The sequence below is a fragment of the Fundulus heteroclitus genome, chromosome 21 (genome assembly GCF_011125445.2).
Source record: "Fundulus heteroclitus isolate FHET01 chromosome 21, MU-UCD_Fhet_4.1, whole genome shotgun sequence".
Lineage (NCBI taxonomy): Eukaryota > Metazoa > Chordata > Actinopteri > Cyprinodontiformes > Fundulidae > Fundulus > Fundulus heteroclitus.
The window spans coordinates 40849215-40869433 of record NC_046381.1 but is presented as its reverse complement, the minus strand read 5'-3'; the positions used below and the strand labels follow the sequence as shown (position 1 = coordinate 40869433).

At 40.4% G+C, this 20219-nt stretch overlaps 1 protein-coding gene and 1 long non-coding RNA gene across 2 annotated transcripts; one reads left to right on the top strand and one right to left on the bottom strand.

The window, feature by feature from the left end:
• On the top strand, positions 1–2004 carry LOC105920569 (frizzled-7-A). Its single transcript, XM_036124979.1, has one exon. The coding sequence runs from the start codon at positions 7–9 to the stop codon at positions 1780–1782; it is 1776 nt and encodes a 591-aa protein (XP_035980872.1). The 5' UTR covers positions 1–6; the 3' UTR covers positions 1783–2004.
• A 1576-nt stretch (positions 2005–3580) lies between these two features.
• Positions 3581–6161, bottom strand: LOC118556772. Its single transcript, XR_004927354.1, has 3 exons — positions 6127–6161; positions 3975–4080; positions 3581–3642 (listed from the first exon to the last, which is right to left on the bottom strand). It is a non-coding gene; the product is annotated as an uncharacterized LOC118556772 (long non-coding RNA).
• Positions 6162–20219: the final 14058 nt, after the last annotated feature.

Genomic DNA, 20219 nt, shown 5'->3' with positions numbered 1-20219 from the left:
GCTGAAATGATCCCAGTTCCTGGCCTCCGACCAGGACAGACTGCAGCCCACCTTTCTCTGGAGGAGCATCACAGGAAGAAGGTGCTCCTCGCTCAGTGGAAGAAGAGCTGCAGCTCCCTGAACGCCTCTCCTTCTAACTCGTCTGTGATGAGAACCTGCTGCTGGTTCTGGAGGACCGCCTTCGCTCTGGTGCTCCTCATCCTCTCCGGAACGGCTCAGTACGACGGGGGGAATTCTGTCCCGCGGCCCAGCGTCTGCCAGCCCATCTCCATCCCGCTCTGCACGGACATCGCCTACAACCAGACCATCATGCCCAACCTGCTGGGTCACACCAGCCAGGAGGACGCCGGCCTGGAGGTCCACCAGTTTTACCCTCTGGTCCAGGTCCAGTGCTCCGCAGAGCTGCAGTTCTTCCTGTGCACCATGTACGCGCCGGTGTGTACGGTGCTGGACCGGCCCATCCCGCCCTGCCGGTCCCTGTGTGAGCAGGCGCGGCAGGGCTGCGAGGAGCTCATGAACAAGTTCGGCTTCCAGTGGCCGGCCAGGCTGCGCTGCCAGAACTTCCCGGTTCACGGAGCCGGAGAGATCTGCGTGGGTCAGAACACGAGCGACGCCGAAGGTCCCGCCTCTGAGCTGATCCCGACCACGCTGCCTCCCTTCATGCGGAGCGAACGTCCCTTCTCCTGTCCCCCGCAGCTTCAGGTGCCCTCCTACCTGAGCTACACCTTCCTGGGGGACAAGGACTGCGGCGCCCCCTGTGAGCCCTCCAAGCCCGGCGGACTCATGTACTTCAGCGAGGAGGAGTTACAGTTCAGCCGGCTCTGGGTCGGAACCTGGTCCATCTTGTGCTGCGTCAGCACGCTCTTCACCATTCTGACGTATTTACTGGACCGGAGGAGGTTCCTCTACCCAGAGAGGCCCGTCATCTTCCTGTCTGGCTGCTACTTCATGGTGGGCCTGGCGTACGGCGCCGGCTTCCTGCTGCAGGACAAGGCGGCGTGTGTGGACAGGTTCAAGGAGGGAGGCTACAGGATGGTGGTCCAGGGCACAGAGAAGGACGTCTGCACTGGTGTCTTCATGGTCCTCTACTTCTTCAGCGTGTCCAGCTGCATGTGGTGGCTCGTCCTGTCCCTCAGCTGGTTCCTGTCTGCAGCGATGAAGTGGGGCCACGAGGCCATCGAAGCCAACTCTCAGTACTTCCACCTGGCCGCCTGGGTGGTTCCGGCGCTGAAGACCATCATGGTGCTGGCCGTCCGGCAGGTGGAGGGCGATCCGCTCAGCGGTGTTTGTTCTGTAGGCGTCTACGGCGTGGACGGCCTGCGAGGCTTCGTCCTGGCACCGCTCCTCGTTTACCTCCTCATCGGCACCGCCTTCCTGCTGACCGGCTTTGTCTCGCTGTTCCACGTCCGATCCATCATGAAGCACAACGGCACCAAGACGGAGAAGCTGGACAGGCTGATGGTGCGGATCGGCGCCTTCAGCTTGCTCTACACGGTCTCCCAGGCGGTCGCCATCGCCTGCCTGGTATATGAGCAGGCGTTCCGGCCGCAGTGGGACGCCGCCTGGCGCGCCCAGACCTGCGGACACTTCGCCGTGCCCTGCCCAGCCGGACACCCTCCTCCCGCCTCGCCCAGCTTCACAGTCTTCATGATCAAGTACCTGATGACCTTAATGACGGGGGTCACGTCCGGTCTCTGGGTCTGGTCGGGTAAGACGATGCGGTCTTGGCGGCGTTTTTCTAAGAGAGCGAACATCAGAGAGCAGCAGGTGGGAAGAAGCTGAAGCATCATCTGGGAACGGATTCAAACCCAAAGGGACAGGAACCCAAACTCAGTCTGACCTGCAGAGTCCAAACAAGCTGATGCAGCTTTTTACTGTAGTTTTTAGACGTTAAATCATGGATGGCAGAAAATATCTTGTGTTAAATCAGGACAAACTGACGATTTTAGTTATTTGCAGAGACTCTCAAAGGGAAAAACTTGCATTACAACTTTAAACTCTGGAAACAAGCCTTGAGATCAGATTTAAAACCATTTAAAGTCTTGGCAGAAAATCAACTTGGTATATCTGTGCTAATGTAACATTTATTAACTGTGTAACCCTGTTTGTGTGAAGCTTTGGGTGCTTATATATGTGCGTTCAAATGCACACACAATTACACATTCAACAAGACTCTTATGCATCTCAATAATTAAATACCACTAAAACACGCAGACAAAACTACATTTAACCACAGATCAGTTTAAACTCATTCATACTTCCAGGAGCTTCAGAGGTTCATGCAAACTCGGTGCTTTTAAATGCTGGTAGAAAGCCGGAGCATTTGCATTTTCTTCAGTCTAGTGTAATTTTCCTCTATAGTTGTGGACTGACTAGAAATTCATCTTTACTGTTATGTGTTTTTCTCTAATGTATTTTCCCGTGGGATTCTTTAAATCATCTTGATACTGAAAAGTGCTTTATAAATAAACTTGCGTCTCCTTTACTGAACAGAGAACCTTTGCTTGGACACATCTAAAATAATTAATTTTCACATGAAGTCTTATTGTCATGGTTTGTGGTGACGGACCAAAGCGGCAGCGGGACATCGATAGGCGCATAGTGGGAGGAACCATCTCACAGAATCTGGTAACTCAGAAAGAAGGATGGAAAACAGACGACGTGGGAAGAACGGAACCAAAACCTAGAATTTAAATACAACAGGGAAGTAAAACACAGGTGAGTGGGATTTACTAAGTCATGCTGGCTCAGGCTGAGGGAGAGTAATTAAAGACGACATGATCCTGGAACATAAGATTAAAAACCAAAAACACCCAAGGATCATGACACTGATTCTGTTTTAGTTCCTTTAAGGGTGGACATATTCAGTCTCTCAGCCTGATGAATACCTTTAAAACTCTTCTGGTCCACTTCATTAGTATCTTCTCTCATATTTGTTCCAAGGTGAGCTCATTTTAAAGCTTTAAAGCAAACTTTTCTTCTAAAAGTTAGGTGGTGATTAACGTTAATGTTTAAAAGCTTTTTAGAGTTGTACACATCTATGATAATGCCATCATTAAATGCAAAGATCATTGGATAGCTCATGTTGTCTTTGTTTTTTTCAACAGTTTGTCTGAAAACCCGATAATGTTTCAATGCAGAAATCCACGGAAACCTAATTCTACCTAAAAACATTTAATTTAGTAGCGGACACAAGTGGACAGACGGCTGTTCTGCTCCACAGGTAGTTGCTCCAGCATCACCTTTCCATCAGTCTTTCACAAACATATTTATGAAGCTTTCACACCTTTAAACTGTGCATCAGAAAATCCCAGTGAGATCTATGTTCTCCGGTTGGGCTACCTAGAGATGCTCTGCAGATGTGATGTTAGGGAGGTGCAGCCATGAGGTGGACCTGACTCTTTAGATGAGATGGAGGACGGAGGAGAGTCAGAATCAGAAATACTTTAATAATCCCAGAGGGAAATTATTTTGTTACATGCTCAAGATATACAAACAACACACACACAAACATACATATATATATATATATATATATATATATATATATATATATATATATATATAAACATTTACAAATCTAAAATATAGGAGGGAGGAGGAAGGTCAGGACATCTCGGCTGAAGTCCTTGGTAAATGGTCCTGTGGGTGAGAATAAAGATATATGTGATGTTATTTTTTAACGTAATAACTGTAAACTTATATTGACTTCTATATCGCTTGGAGTTTCAAGAAAAAAAATTCTCACAGAAATTCAGATGGAGCTACTTAATCTACCAAAAATCAACAGGAAGACAAGGAGCAGGTCATGGACTTGAACTCTTTTTATTTGATCGTTCCCACATTACTCCACATGTTTATATGTGGGGCAAAGTTAGCTTAAAGTTAGCTTTGCATTTTGAATTGTTTTGCCCTTCATTGCATATTAGTATATCTTACATCACAGCATGATGAGAGGAAAAAAAATGTATTACCTTTATTGTTTCATGAAACGCATGAACAAAAAGGCAGCTGTGCCTCCCAACAAAATGATTCCAACCATAACGGCCACAGCAGCAGGAGGAGGAATCCATTGATCCCCTGAAATGGAAACATGTTTGTTAAAGAAGAACATTTTATTTAATTATTTCTGATGTGCACTTTCTGGTCAGAAGTTTACATACTCTCATCATGTTTGTGAAAATTGACATGATGCTTTTATAAGGTTATGGTTTTATCATAATTTTGGTTTTATCATAATTTTGTGTTTAGTTTCTAAGTTTATTCCTGGTTCAGTTCCCTCTGTATTCCAGTTTATTCCCTTAGGTTAGCATTTGTTGTTTTTGCTTGATTAAGTGTTTCCTTTTGTCTTAATCAAGCTTGTTAGAGCTAATTAGTCTCCCTCGCTGCTTACTTTCTGCCCCAGCTGCTCCATTTTGTCTCCTGATTAAAACATCGGCTCCTTATGTTATTCTCCACACATCCCTCAGGTTATAAACTCTCTGTTTGTAATTCTGCCTTGCTGGACCCTTTTCTGTTACTTAAATGGTTTTCTTCCCCATGTTATCATTTGCTTTCTCCATCCATACTTGATGATCCGTTCCCCTCCTGGCACGTGTTAAGTTTATTCATTTTGTTGTAATTAAATCCTTTAATTCATCATGCCGCTCTCAAAATCCTGTCTGCCTTTTTGTCCAGCTCTCAATCCACAAACCATGACAAAGTATTTATCTATTCTATTCTATTCTATTCTATTCTATTCTATTCTACCAGAAGTTTGTTGAAGCATGGTTGAGGTGCAATGTGCTGTCGGTCACCAAATACTAGCGTGGCCACATGTTTATATTTGAGCCTGTATATCTCATGTTCTGAGAAGTTACTGCCGGACCAAAACGCAAACAGGAACTCTGGAGCCTCATGGTGAGTCAAAGGATTTAATGATAATGAAAAGATAAGTAACAGTGGAGGAAGAGGCGGGAAACCAGGGGCATGGATGGAATGGGCTAGTACAACAGACAATCCAGCAAAAACAGTGACAACCAGAAAGTATAAAGACAGAGGAAGAGAGACAAGGTGAACAGGTGGAGACGAGCAACAGCTGAAATTAATGAGAGCTGAGAACTGGAGAGGTAGAATAATAATTAAGGCAAGATAAAATTATTTGTATAGCACATTTCAGTACAAAGACAATGCAAAGTGCTTTACATAATTAACAGCATAGGAAAATAAAAATAGAACAAAAGTAAGTTGGTATTAAATGTAGAAAAATTTAAACAAAATGAAACATGGGAAAATGGAAACTTAAAGTAAATATTAAAAACAGCTGGACTCCAGCATTCTGGATCAGCTGCAGCGTTCTGATCCACTTTTTAGGCAGACATGTGAAAACACCGTTGCAGTAATCAGTTCTACTAAAGATAAACATGGATTAGTTTTTCCAGATTCTTCTGAGACATCAGTCCTTTAATCCTAGAAATGTTCTTCAGGTTCTAGAAGGTCCACTTTGTCTTTAGATTGAGGTTCAGGTCTGAGTCCATCACTACTCCCAGGTTTCAGGCCTGATCAGTGGTTCCTAGCTGAAGCAGCTGAAGCTGTGAGCTAACTCTGGATCTCTCCTCTATTGGTCCGGATATTATTACTTCTGTTTTGTTTTTATTCAATTGAAGAAACTTTTGACACATCCAGGCATTGATTTTTTCTAGACATTTCCTCAGTGCTTGAACTGGTTCATAGTCACCTGGTGACATGGTGATGTAGAGCTGTGTGTCGTCTGCATAGTTATGGTAGCTGATGATGTTATTTATTATCTGAGCTAGAGGAGCATGTAGATATTGAAGAGGAGGGGACCCAAGAATGGACCCTTGGGGAACCCCACATGTGATTTTTGTCATCTCTGATGTAAAGTTACCCAAAGAGGTCCCTAATTAACGGAGGCAGACAGGGAGACAACGCTAACAGAATATATTACAAAATGAACTTAAGAGTCAAGAACCTAATCAACCTAATTGTGACCGTTTCAACGGTTTTGACCTTGTGTGGATCAGAGAGGATCAGCTGTTCTGTTTTTTTTTAATTAATTTGATCAGGTTACTTATTTAAACATAGCGGTTCTATCCTGAAAACAACCCCACAATAACTCAGAGTTACCTTGATTTTTCTCTATGGTCAGCAGGATGCTACTCATCACCACCTCCTCGGTGTTACTGAGCTCACAGGTGTAGAGACCCTCCTGGTTGGAGGATAGATCCCTCAGCGTGAGGCTGCCTGACTCTGACACGCCCTTCACGTGTTTCCTCCAGTCCTCCGCCACGCTGTGGTTGGCGTCGGTCCTGTATTTGCTCAGGAGCACCCAGCTGTGGTTGAACCTCCAGACGAGGCTGGTCACTGTGAGGTTCCAGTCTGAGCAGTTGATCGTTGCCTCAGCTTTCGGCACGCTGACGGAAACTAAAGCAGGCAATGCAGGAATGTATATAAAAAGCATCTCATCAGGCCTGCAAGATAAAGCCATCACTAGTTGCTCTTTAAGGTGATTCTAACCTACAAAGGTTGTGCAGCATTTATCTGATAGACAATCTTACTTGGTCTGAACAAGGTGACCTTCCTCTTGCTTCTCCTGGTGCTGAAGCTGCAGCTGTAGACCAGGTAGGAAACAGCTTCTGAAACCGTCAGGGAGCTGTTGATGTTGTAAAGATGCTCTTCAGTCCGGCTGACTGTGATGGAGCTCTGGACGCCGGTCCTAGCCGAGGCTTTAAAGGACCAGCTGTGCTCAGGGTTGGGGTAGATCCCCTCTGAGCTGCAGCTGATTGTGTTTTCCACCTGTTCGATCTTTAATTTACGGACTGGAGCTGTGAAAAGGGAGGAAAGTGGCACGTTTTCAAATGTGCTGAGAGCTTTTGGGGATTTCTGCAGCAGTGTGTGCTTCTCATACCGTCCACGGTCACGCTGATGAACGAGTGACTGATTGCACCAGAACTGTTTGTGAAACACTCGTATCTTCCCTCATCCTCAACCTTCACGCCTGTCAGCAGCAGCGAGGCGTTTCCTCCAGAGATCTGATCCCTGAACAGAGACGACCTGCCTCTGAATCGCCGGTCCTGGAGACGCGGCTCGTTCTGATCGTTGTGAAAAGAGTGGACCCGAATCGGTCCGTCTGTCAGCTGGATCCAGTGGATGTGGACCTCACTGCTGCTCTGGAAGCTGCACGGCAAAAGGCAGCTCTCCATGAAGACACAGGACACGTCGGTGTCTGAGACACAAAGCATAGAGACACCAAGTTAAGATGTGAGATGAAATTATTGTGACAGACAATCTATAACAAAGCAATGTACAGAACATGTTCAAGGTTCAAGAAGGAGGATATAATGTGAGGAGTAATTTAAATTTTAAGGTATTACCAGCATGTACTACAAGGAGAACGTTCTGTGTCTCCATATGTAGAGTTTGGCTGTGGAATAATTTAAATACGCATAGCCAGGTTATTTACCTTTTTTATTTATTTATATGTCAGTAGCTCACTCTGGTTGCATACAAAGCTTATATATATATATATATATATACAAAGTTTATATATATATATATATATATATATATATACATATATATATATATAAACTTTGTATATATATATATATATATATATACAAAGTTTATATATATATATATATATAAACTTTGTATATATATATATATATATATATATACAAAGTTTATATATATATATATATATATATATATATATATATATATATATATATATATATATATATATATATAGAGAGAGAGAGAGAGAGAGAGAGAGAGAGTTTATTAATTAAACCATAAAAATGTGTGTTTACTTTTGTTCATTCCTTTTCAGACAAGAGAGGGGTAAATACTGGGCATAGAAGATGTCACTTATTAATTCATGTTATTATTTTGCTGATCCTGCTTCATTGTGTTTCTATCTGATTATTTGTTCTTGCGAAGGTCTAAAATAAACCAAAAATAACCTAAAAAAAGGAAATCCCATCACTGTACACAGGAACTATACATCTGTTTCCCGTTTAAGCTAATCAAACTTTATTTAACTACAACCTTAGAACGCAAGAACAACAAAGCAAAGCCTGATATAAAAACCCAAAACACACACGGACCATCAAACACGTTTAAATGCAGGGAACGAGGTTTTAATCCACTAACAGCAGCAGAACCGCTGAGGAGGAAACATCTCCCTGCAGCTCCATGTTTGGGACTGTTGTGGTTCTGTTTATCTGACATTTTTCAGGGATGTCTCTCAAGTTGATGGAAAATTACAGCTTAGGTTCGAAGACTACCTTTGACCCTCTCTGAGCAGCTGCAGAAGGGAGGGAGCGGAGGAGGCCAGGGCAGTGGCAGATACGGTGCCCTGCTACCAGGCGCCTCTCTCCCCTCATCCATCAAGGTCAGTGTCTGCATATTTTCTGCTGTGGGACTATCAGTGTCTGGGTTACATTCTGTAGTCTGATTTAGCAAAGTTTAAGATGTGGAGAGCAGAACAGAGCTGGGGGAAGTAGGGTGCTGGCTGTGCCCGAGCCGGGGGTGTGATTACTTTATCTTCGCTCTGTTTCTAAAAAAAGTGCTAAATCTTGATCCAATCACAGTTTCCTTTTATTTAATAAGTAACTCAGGAATAGGTTAATACTATTTCTTCGATCCCAGTTATTTTAAGGGCAGGGATTTAAGCTAAAAATTAACTGTTCATTCAGCTACATAAATATAGTAAAAAGGGCTAAACTACTTATACTAATCATAAAATGTAAATGATAATTAACTAACATTGAACCTGGGTCTGCTGCTCCTGCTTCGTGTCCTAAGTATAGGTCAGATCACAGGGTCCTGACCTAAATCATCCTTTGTGTTTTTATCTGAAAGAGGTAATTTTCAGCGACAACAAAGCTCATCTGCAGCTGCAAATTTCCCACATTTAACTAAAAAGCTGTTTACTGTCAGCTAAGATAATGTTGCTGTAATAATTCTAATAAAAAAATAATTACGATGGTGAAAAACCACAGATTAGCTGTCTCCATTAATCAGAAAGAGATCAAATCAAGCGTTTACTCACCTCCTCTGGAAAGAGCCCACATCAACAGAACCAAGAGAACCACCAATAACCCAGAACAGTTCTCCCAGAACATGTTCCTGCTGCATTTCATGTGACGGCAAACAGCTTATTGGGAGAGATGTATCCAGATTCAGTGTGAAGAGACGGTTCGTGGCAGGAGGACTGGTTTTTCTTGATCAGTATCAAATATATGATGTTTGCGTAAAATCGTTCCTTATGGGAAACCCCTGAGGAGAAACTAAAGGAAAGTCAATAATCAGCGGCTCTGTGACGCTGGTTGCCTCAGCAAACACACCATATGGGCCCGTTTTCCCAGAAACATCCTCCCTGCTCAGTACCTGAACGGTTATTTGATCCGTTAAATTACATTAGTCTTGTTAAGTGAACCTACATGTTAACAGCAATGATTTTTAGAAAAAAAGCCTCTGGAGTTTGATGATTTGTTTGTATATGTTAAATGTTTCAGATCTATGTTTGTTTAATGTTTCTACCCATCATCCACATTTATTGAATTAATTCACAGAACTGCTGAACTTTTTGTTTCACTTTGAAATCCAAGCTACAGGAATAGACAAGATAAAGAAATGTTTATCTTGACTTTCCACCTTTAACAGGAAAAGATGCACTAATGTGATCTGGGCTCAGATGATGTAAAACACTATCATCAGATAATAAAACAACTTTTTATCCTGCTTCTTCATCTCTTCACTCACTGGTTTTGGTTCTAAGGAACAAAAAATTATCTTTCGAGTGATTTTACTATAGTTGAAAACAGAAAACGATTAAAAAGAGTTAGAGTGGAGAGTCTGTGTGTGAAAATACTATGGTTTATTGCGGTGAAAAAACTGGAGAGACCAACATATGGAACAACATAAGATATCCAACAAAATATTTTACAAAACAGAAAACTAAGGCGGTTTAAAAGGGAACAGGAAGGAGGAATCACTTATCCTGTCCTGTCCCTGAATCTATACATCTGCAGATAAATGGTAATTGGACTGAACTTATATAACACTTTTCCAGTCATGTTGACCACCCAAAGCGCTGTACACTACAGCCACATTCACCCAGTCGCTCTCACTAACGCACACACATTTATACACTGAGACGCAGCTCAGTAGGCAATTTGGGGTTAAGTGCCTTGCCCAGGGGCACATTGACATGTGGCAGGGGGAAGCTGGAATTGAACCCACAACCCTCAGATTGCCAGACGACTACTCAACCCACCAAGCCACAGTCGCCCCTCAAATGTAGCCATTTATTTCGAAGGGTATTATATGTTCTTCATTTTATAAATATTACTTATGCAATCCTTTATATTTTCTCACATAAATGCTCATATGTAGTTGTAGACACATACATATGCATGTATAGATACATACATATTAGTCCTATAGCTCATATCACTCGTCTGATACAAACCCTTTTTAAAAAAAGGTTTGTATCAGACGAGTGATAAAAAACAACAATAAAGAAGGAAAAAAATAATCTGCTGTGCATGACTGTCATGTTACTTGCTAATTTTTCCTTTTTTGGTAACATATAGTAACAGATGGTAACATTAAAGTGCTTTTTAATTCTTGATTCCTACACATACATCTATGCAACTGCAGAAAAATGTAATCATTTAGTTGACATGATATGTTATTCATTTTTATACACATTATTAATGCGCTCTTTATATTTTCTCTTGAAATGTGCAATATGTTTACTTTGCTTAATTCCATCGCCTAAGGCAGCAGTTCTGTGTTCCAACCGGGTTGACGCACCCCCAGTCTTCCAAAAAAGAAAAAAATCAACAAGCCTGTTTAATCATTCTCAAATGACCAGAAGACACATAACAAAAACAAAGAAAAAAATTGCAGTTGTACTTACAATAACACCACCATCATAACAAAGGTCATGAAAAAAAAATTAGAACATAATTTGAATTAAATTGCGTGGAGCCAGAGCAAGAAAGAGGCAGAGACGCTCAGATTGGTTACACCTCCACATCCTGAAAGTCTCTAAAGCAGAGGACTAAACACTGATCATCTACCTGTGTGTGTGTTCTCACCTTATTTATTTCATGTAGCAGCTTCTAAATCTGAGTAAGACTCACAATTTTACGCATCAAAATACAAACACGCAGAAGTTTTGTTTGATTTGTGTCCGATGACCAGCGAGCGAGAGAGAGAGAATACACGTTGGTAGAGCAGCAAAGAGTAACAATAACGGAGCGCTGGCCACGAAAAAGCAGTTATTAATCAGAGAAATAAAAAGTTATTTCCTGATTGTTTCACAGCAGGTAAACACGCGGCGTAGTATGAACTACATGAGGTTATCTATGTGTAGGATGAGTTTAGTGGCACTACAATGCTCTATAGTGTAGTTATTGGCTATTAATACTTATAATAACAATGAAAAAATCTCCAAAAATAGAGTTTGGCCTATCTTCCCGAAGAGTTGTAGTATGAACTACATGAGGTTATCTATGTGTTTGGTGGAACTACAATGATATATAGTGTCGTTATTGGCTATTAATACTGCTTTGTTCTGATGCTTGTTCTCATAGCTGCTGTGATTACAGAACCTCTTCTGGTGTGAATTTTTACATCAGTCAGTGTTCAGCCTGACACCATTGCTCATGTTTATCAGCCTGTAGCTTATGCTGGACTTTTGAGTCCAGACACAGCGCTACTGGTTGCTGTATCTCACTGTTAGTTTCCAGCCCAAAACAGCATAAAACCTGCCAAATTTAAAAGAATAAAATAAGCCCAAATCTCAAACTCTCTCATGTTAAAAGCACAGAACTGTTAAACACATAAGAACATGCCATTAGCACACAACTGAGCTGAAGCAACGAAAAAACTTTGCACATACGGGCTCTGCACAAAATGTACAATCAGACAACCAACCAAATAACACACAAGATCACTTTAACAATTATGATATATCAACTGGAAAAAAAACTTTTATCAATAGATTCTCAACATGAGCTGTAAATCTACCATAATATAAACTTCATTTCTCTTACAGAGTAAAGCTCAACCAAACATTTCTCTTTCACAGCCATTAAATATTTTGATCAGTAGAACTCAACGCCTCTTGGGGTGTTTACATTGACAAATACAATTTCATAGTGACACTTAATTAACCATTATTCTTTTCTTGTTTTATTATAACAATCAATATTATTCATTATAACTATTATTCACTGATGATGTCAGATTCGACAGATTCGGCTCATATAAAAAAAATAAATTGACCAGTAAAATGAGTTCAAGGAGATGGCATTTTATTAAAATAGTTTTAGTTTTCTTCCAGACCTAGATGACTATTTTGATATATTTTGTAAATAAATCTTTCTAAAAGCTCAACAAATGTTGTGAAAAGCTTTCCAATTTTTCATAACCTGCCCATAAGATATTTTTGTTCCAGTTCAATGTGTTCAAAAGAATCGTAATTGGGTGGAAACCTGCCTAATTTGGCAACAATGAATACACTATTGCTTTTTGTTTGTTCGATTTTTTAGATTTTGGGATTTTATTGAGAATTTTTTTTTTCTCAGCACTGTAGGAATAGTCACAAATGTTCTTTTGAAAAAGTGTGCCCGCCTGGAAAAATGGAATGCCCCCCCTGTAATTTGTTTCTGTTGCCGGGTCTGCACCAGACCGATGTTTTGCTGCTAAAACTTTATTTTAGGACCCCTAGTGACAGGCCATGCACCCCTCTGGGAATCCCTGGTCTAAGGTATTCCACGAAAGTCTAAGGTATTCCACAAAATCACTTCACAAACTGATTTGCTTTGAAGAGTGCTGCAAACACATGGTTGCTTTAAATTACATTTCCCCCTAAGGTACCACCTTCCCTCTCTATTGTTGAACAGGTTTTGAATTTTTTTTGGAAGCTTATTATTTCTAGCTTTGAAAATAACCTGTGCAGTTTAAAATTGTACCAAATCCATAACTTTCATCAGTAGTGATTGGAAAAAAAAGTTGCTTCACGATACCAAACATTGTGTACCAGCCTTATAGTTCCTTTATGGATTGTGCATATTTTTTCTAGAGAGGTTTTGTATGTAGTAACCCAGACTTCAACACAATAATCCATCCAATAAAAGTTTTGTTATTCAAGATATGTCTTGTTTTTCCACCATTCTTACTGGTTTTAGCCATCTTATTAAATACATGTAAACAGACCTTATGGTCCAAAAATCATACCTAGAAACATATTTTCAAAGATATTAAGGATAAAAAAAAATACTGTTTTCAACATTCATAAACATTATTAATTAAAATGCTTGGAACCTTTAGATTTAGTGATTTAGAGAAATTAACCAACTGCTGTATTTTAAGATCCTGAACAAAATCCTAAATACAGACCCTAAAACATTTTGAAAGAAAACAAAAAAGGCTGATTAGTAAACAGCTTCAGTCACAAAACAACAAAAACAAATTCTAAAATAAACACCTAAATCCAAGGTGACACAATGAAAATAATGAAAGAAATCATGCAAACTTTAGTTATATTGTCCATTGAAACTATAAACGTTTTTTCTTTCAAACTTTGAGGCATGTGTGTAGAACGGTCAGCAGGAACAAAGCTAAAGCATCATGTTAGACAGTAAAAAACACATGGTGCTGGTAGATCTGTTGTCCAGGTGCATCCTTTAAGGCCTGCATCAATTGATCTGTTTAAAGGCAAAAATGTCTTGGTTCAAAACATGAGCTGAAAAACCTTCAGGCTCAAGGAAGAAATACAAAAAATTAACAGAAGACACTTTCTTGAGAATATCATGGTCTAAATATATATTTTTTGTAAACAGATAAAAGATGGAATAAAAACATTGATCACAGAAGCAAAGACAAACTGAACATAAAGCGTCCAGAGTCTCACTGCAACATTTCCTGTTAAAAGTGCTGGAGGAATCTGCGAGACTTCAAGTCATTTTAGGCAAAGGTTTTTTTATGCAATCACTGATTATAAAGGCATGCAGCAGCTTGAAATATGTGAGATAAAGCTCGGCGTGATAAAGCCTGCCTCACTGAGTCAGTTTCACTGCTGCTGCCAACATGACTGAGACTAAAACCATGAAGATAAAACAGAAAAAGAGCCTTTTCTGTGTAACAATCATGAATCTATGAGCCCCGATGAAAGCTTTAGAAGCCAAGAAGTTTTTAATGCTTTACATTTTCTCTACAAGATCCTAAAAATAAAGAACTTAGCTATTAATGTCACTTTCTCTCAGATATCTTTTCAAAACTGTTTCAAATGCATTATTCTGCTGTTTCTCTATAATGTTAAGGGGACATGTTTTTTCCAATGTGGGACAATAAAGGTATTTCTATTCTATTCTAAAACATGGCTCCATTTACGTAACCTGACTTCTGCCAGATGTATGTCGCTCCGCCTAGCTCCACTCACATACATCTGGGACACCGCCATAGGAATTGCCTTTATTGAAGGCTGGGCCTTATTAAAAATCCTTGCATATGATTGGATAAGCCACTTGTCTGTCATCTTTATTGACGTGCTATTTCAACCACTCACATCGAAGCCAACCCGTGACGCTGATGAGAGCGACGCAGGAAAAAAGGTCAGCGGCTCTAGTGGCACGCATTTTATTGACAGTGAGCTGACAGGAAGAGGGGGGGAGACAGGCGGCAAAGCGCTGCGGGTCGGAGTCGATCCCGGGCCGACCACGTCGAGGACTAAAGGCCTCCTAACATGGTTCACGCTAACCGCTAACCAACAAGATGTCCGCTGTGGACGTGCCCCGAAAAACAAAACTTGCCAAATCCGGTCGGGAGAAGGGCGAAAACATGGTTTCCACCAACAAAAGCCTTCAGAGCCGTTCTCTGATGTTCTTTTAATGAAACAATATTAGGTAGATTGGACAACACGGAAGAAATAGCAGCATCAATGTTAACGCTTGCTTCCTCGGCGAGCCGCCATTGCTATCAAAACAGTGTCACGTCATGGTCGCGTCTCCACTACGTCACATCTATGAAACTCCAGCCCTGCGTCCTGAAAGAGATCACTTTCTGTGGAAGATGTTCTAGATGGATGTAAGTGAAGCTGGGCGGAGCGACATACAGCTGGCGGAAGTCAGGTTACCGTTTACGGCCAACCTCCTCAAAGAAGCTGTATGAACAATTGATGATATAAATCCACTTTAAAAACGTTTAACTGAAAAAGTATTTAGTACATAACATCCTTGGCTGCTTTGAACTGTTATAATTTTAACATATATTGAAATACTACTACTTTTGCTTGGGTACATGTCGTGGCTACTCTTTTCTGCCTTGCTCTCAGGTAGCATCTCAGACATGAAAATAAACTCTTTTAAACAAACAAAATCTTTTTCCTCTACCTGCTTGATTCTTAAAGGTCTGTCTCCGTTCGACCCGAGGCGGCTACTTGCAGTCCAGTTTCAGCTTCCCTTGCTGTGGGAATGAAAAATAAAATAATAATATAGGTGAGAATACAGGCACCAAAATACAGGAAGTCAGTCAGTTTGTTATTTTACCGTTTTTCCTGCGTTTCCGAATGACAATGATGGCTATTATTATTCCTGCTATGATGACCAACCCGATAATCACTCCACTGATGATGCCCCCAACACTAGCTGGATTTTCTGAAATATAAAATAGTGAAGCATTACTAGAGAAATATTCTATATAAATGTGATGTTTGTCAATTTTATTTCAGAGAGTTGTGACCTTTGGGCTCACCTGGACTGATCCTCACAGAGATGTTTGTAATTATGGTCTCCTCTTCGTTGCTGACTTCACAGGTGTAAACCCCCTCCTGATCTGACGTTATATCCTGTAACGTGAGGCTTCCTGTCTTTGATACGTCCTTCACATGTTTCCTCCACTCCTCTGAAACTATCAGGGTGAGGTTGGCCTTCGTCTGGTTCAGAATGATCTGAGTTTGGTTGAACCTCCAAATGAGGCCTGTTGTAAAAATGTTGGAGCCGGGGCAATGGATTGTTGTTACACTGCTGGTGGTCTTGGTTGCTGTTGAAAGGAAGCAAACACATTTTTCATGCAGTATCAGGTGACAGTATCAATCCAGCACTCACTGCAGCATGCTTTGCTTCCAATTTAACATCCTGATCAACTTATTTTGAAGAATCTTGCTTTAAAATCAAGGCTAACATGGACTATTTTACAAAACACTCACATAGTTGCCTCAAAGTAGCTGTCTTCTTTTTCCACAGAGTGCTGACGGTGCAGCTGTAGGTCAAATCAGAACCATTGCCTGAAACCATCAGGGAGCTGCTGATGTTATAAAGCTGCTTATCAGTCTGCTGGACTGTGGTTCTGTTCTGCAGAGCAGTGGATGGAGGGTTTATGGACCAGGTGAGTTCAGGTTCAGGGTAGATGCCGTCTGAGCTGCAGGTAATCCTGTTTTCTACCTGGGAGAGGCTGACTTTAGAGACGGGAGCTGCAGGAGAACAAATGAAGAATGAGTAGAATAAAAGAGTCTGTATTTGATAAAAACTCTTTACAGCACTTTACAACATCAGTTCAATCATATAATAACGGCAAATTAGTACAAAAACGTTCTCTAATTAAATCCAGCAGGTTGCATCGAGTCATTAGCTATGTTGACATGAACAAAAGTAATTGGAATAAAAGGCGATCGGAATAAAAAAGCGTCATGTAAGCACGGCAATCGTAATATTATTATCGGATCAAACTCAATAGGAATAAAATTGTATTCCGAATCATAGTAGTTTAGGCCGATTGATAATCCGATCAACATGCATGTATAAACTTGTCAGCTTCAAGTTATTCTGAATGATGTAAACCTGACATATTTCCACCACTCAACAACACAGAAATACAGTAAAACTGTCGGCTTCCCGATACAGCTTTCTATTGAACATTAAAACATTAACATGAAAAGAGCTCAAAATTATTGTTTATTCAGTAATGTTTCAACCATAATTAGAACCTGATGCAAGTCCATTGTGGGAACGCAGAAGACAAGCAAACTTGTACAAAAGTGCTTTATTTGCTATTTTTTGTTGTTCAGTAAAGATGGAAGTTTTTCTTCTATTTTTTTTTTTTTGGGGGGGGTTGATAACTGTGCATGTCAGCACAGTGGTTCTATTCTGAATACAGCCAGGTGCATATACACACACATTATGATTAGATTATTTGATTTATATACTAGAAGTTTATATTACTGCCCATATAAACAGTAAAATCCAATTATTTTTGGGTTTTTAATAGGACTCATTTTTATCCGATCGTGAAATTCTGTGTATGTAAACATAGCAATGGACTTGCAGCATTCACTTCTCCTGGATGAGTATGGACCCTCAATGTTACAGTAACCTATGTTACTGTAATATTGAGGAAAGATCACTTGTTACTGTAACAAATGTATCTCAAACTAAACCAGGCTGCCAGTCCCTGTGCTGCAGCTTGGATAGAGACACGTCTCAGTAAATCCAAGTATCATCAAAAAGTATCCAAAACTTATATGTAATCAAGATCAATTTAAAACAGAGTTATACATTTCAAGCATTTATTTCTGTTGATTGAATTCAGTTTGACGTACCTTCAACTTTGAGGTTGATAAATAATTCCTTGTTTCCAGTGGTGGTGCTCATGAAGCACTTGTATCTGCCCTCATCCTGAATCCTCACCTCGGTAAGTTTAAGTGAATAGTTATGTCTGGGAAACTGGTCCTTGAACAGGGAGGTTCTGTCTCTAAAGCGCTGGTCTTGGGTTCCCAGCTGGTCTTGGCTTTGGTAGAAGGAGTGGACATTAAGTTCTCCTTCTGTATAAAACCAGTGGAGGACTAATTCATCTCCATTATTAAAGTTACAGGGCAGGATGCAGCTCTCCATGAAATGGCAGACAACCTCTAGAAGAAAAAGCAAAGAACTGCATCAACGGGGAAACCTTCCTTCTAAAAATCTAAAATCAATCAGAGGAAGATCTGATGCTAAAATAGCTCTACCAATAAATAACATCTAGCTGCACCAACAAATGTTTCTCACATTTAAATAATAAGCAATGCCATCTTCTGAAAGCTGGTTCTAACTTTGATGATTAAGAATAAAAATATATATAAAAAATGCAAATTGGTGGCGCTGCTTCTTTTTTAAATCATAAAATCATGAATTTGAAACAGATGCATCACATGTCAAGTTCAATAAACAGAATATGAATAACTTTATACTGCAGATAATCCAATGGACAACCTCACTGAGGAATATATGAAGGCAAACCTTTTTCCTACTCTCTGTTGTTTCTTCTTTTAGATTCAGTAAGGATTACCAAATCACTTTTATTCACGAAATGCTAGAATCTGTTTCTACATGTATTGTGTGTGTATAACACTTTTTCAGCCTCACTGTCATACTGTGAGAATGCTGTTTCTGTGTGGTGGGAAAAAATGCTGTTTTCCAGAAGTAATGGAGGACCCTCACTGCCAGTCTACCTGGTTGAAAAACTATTTCAATTTAACTCATAGTTATAGTTGGTAATTCTGTTCAAAAACACTTTTTGTAATTCTGGGTAAAATCATCCTTCCATCCTGAAAGTAATTAAGATATTATGTATTCAAAAAAGGAGATTATAGATTTGTTCTCTGTGAGACCTGGAGGCCTGTAAAAACTAAATATTTGTTGTTCGGTCCCAAGGGCCTGGCTTTGTCAGAATGTTACTGCTGTTCCTGTTCCTGTTCTCATCCATAGACGTTATATATTCGCCCCCCTCTGTCCCTCAAGTTCTGGATGTATCATCTTATCTACTGGTTGCCCCACATACCATCATTCTGACACGCTCATGTAACACCAGTGTCCGTGCTCATTCCTTCTGAGTTTCCACTTGCTGTCTGTGCATGCACACGTCTAGTGTTTATGTATCCAGTTAGCTTAGTGGCTAGCTTAGTTCATTTTAGTTCCGCTGCTCTCACCATAGACTTTGAACATGGCTGAGAGTCACAAGAAGCAAACCGCATCATGTTTATGAGAAGAAGAGGAAACCCTCAGTAGAAAAATAAGACCAGAGTGGATTAGGGAGATTTTTCATACGATCCCTTTGAAGAGCGGAAGACCAAGATAAGACGATCTTGTGCATGCACAGTTATAAAAAAAGGGACTTCAGGAAACTTCCGGAAGAATCAATGACATGCAGTACTTTGTAGAACCTAAAACTGATAACCCTAACAAAATGAGGTTATAATGAGTAAAACTTAAATACATGAACTACAAATGCCAAAGGTTTCCATTTCTATTAATAATATTTGATGGTATTTAATGAATCTCACCAGGTTTCAAACTTGTGCTCCTCTTGTTTTCATGCTTGATGATGGTGCATTTATGGATTTGATCAGAACCACGGTCTGAAACCTTATTAACTCCATGGACAGGAGCTAAAAGCAAACACAGACAAACAACATTAGGTAACTAGTTACCCGTGATCAATAAATGTTGGGTTTGACACACAAGCACCTGCTAACACAGTTGGCTGCACCAAGAAGCTTCGTGATTCAAAGTGTCAGCTGAGATGTTTCATTATTTATTTTGGATTTTCTGCCTGTGTTTAACTAGGATTTCTTCATCTACTTTGGTTTCCTCCCACTACCCAAAAACATGCAAGTTGGGTTAACTAACCCTAACCCTTAGCAGTTCTTTGGAACGCTGACTCACTGGCTGTGGTAAGCTGCCCAGAGGATATTTCACATTACCCCTCATGACACTCAATTGCAAACAGATGAACAAATGGATGAATCATTGGTGGAGGGATGAGCCCCCCCATTCTGCTCATGCTCAACACATGCAGGGTCATGGAAGCTGGTCTGTGGGAGGAAGAGTAGCACATACAGACAGAGAGCATGCAAACACAAATGCAATCAAAGTTACTAGAGCCCAGTTTTATATATTAGGTCTAAAATATGAATAAAATAGAGCTGATACCCTTCGTGTTCAACCCCCAAATCTTCATAAAGAGCTTATAAAAGTTGCCAAAGAAGAAAAAGAAAATCGTTTTGTATGAGGTGAAAAGCTTAACAGCTTAAAAGGATGTTATGTGTTTTCTGTATTGTTTCTCCAAACATCAACTTTCAGGTTATTAAATGATTTATTTTGTCCACTGTTGGAGCTGGTTAAACACTCATATCTCCCCTGATCCTCAGCTTTAACCCCCCGTAA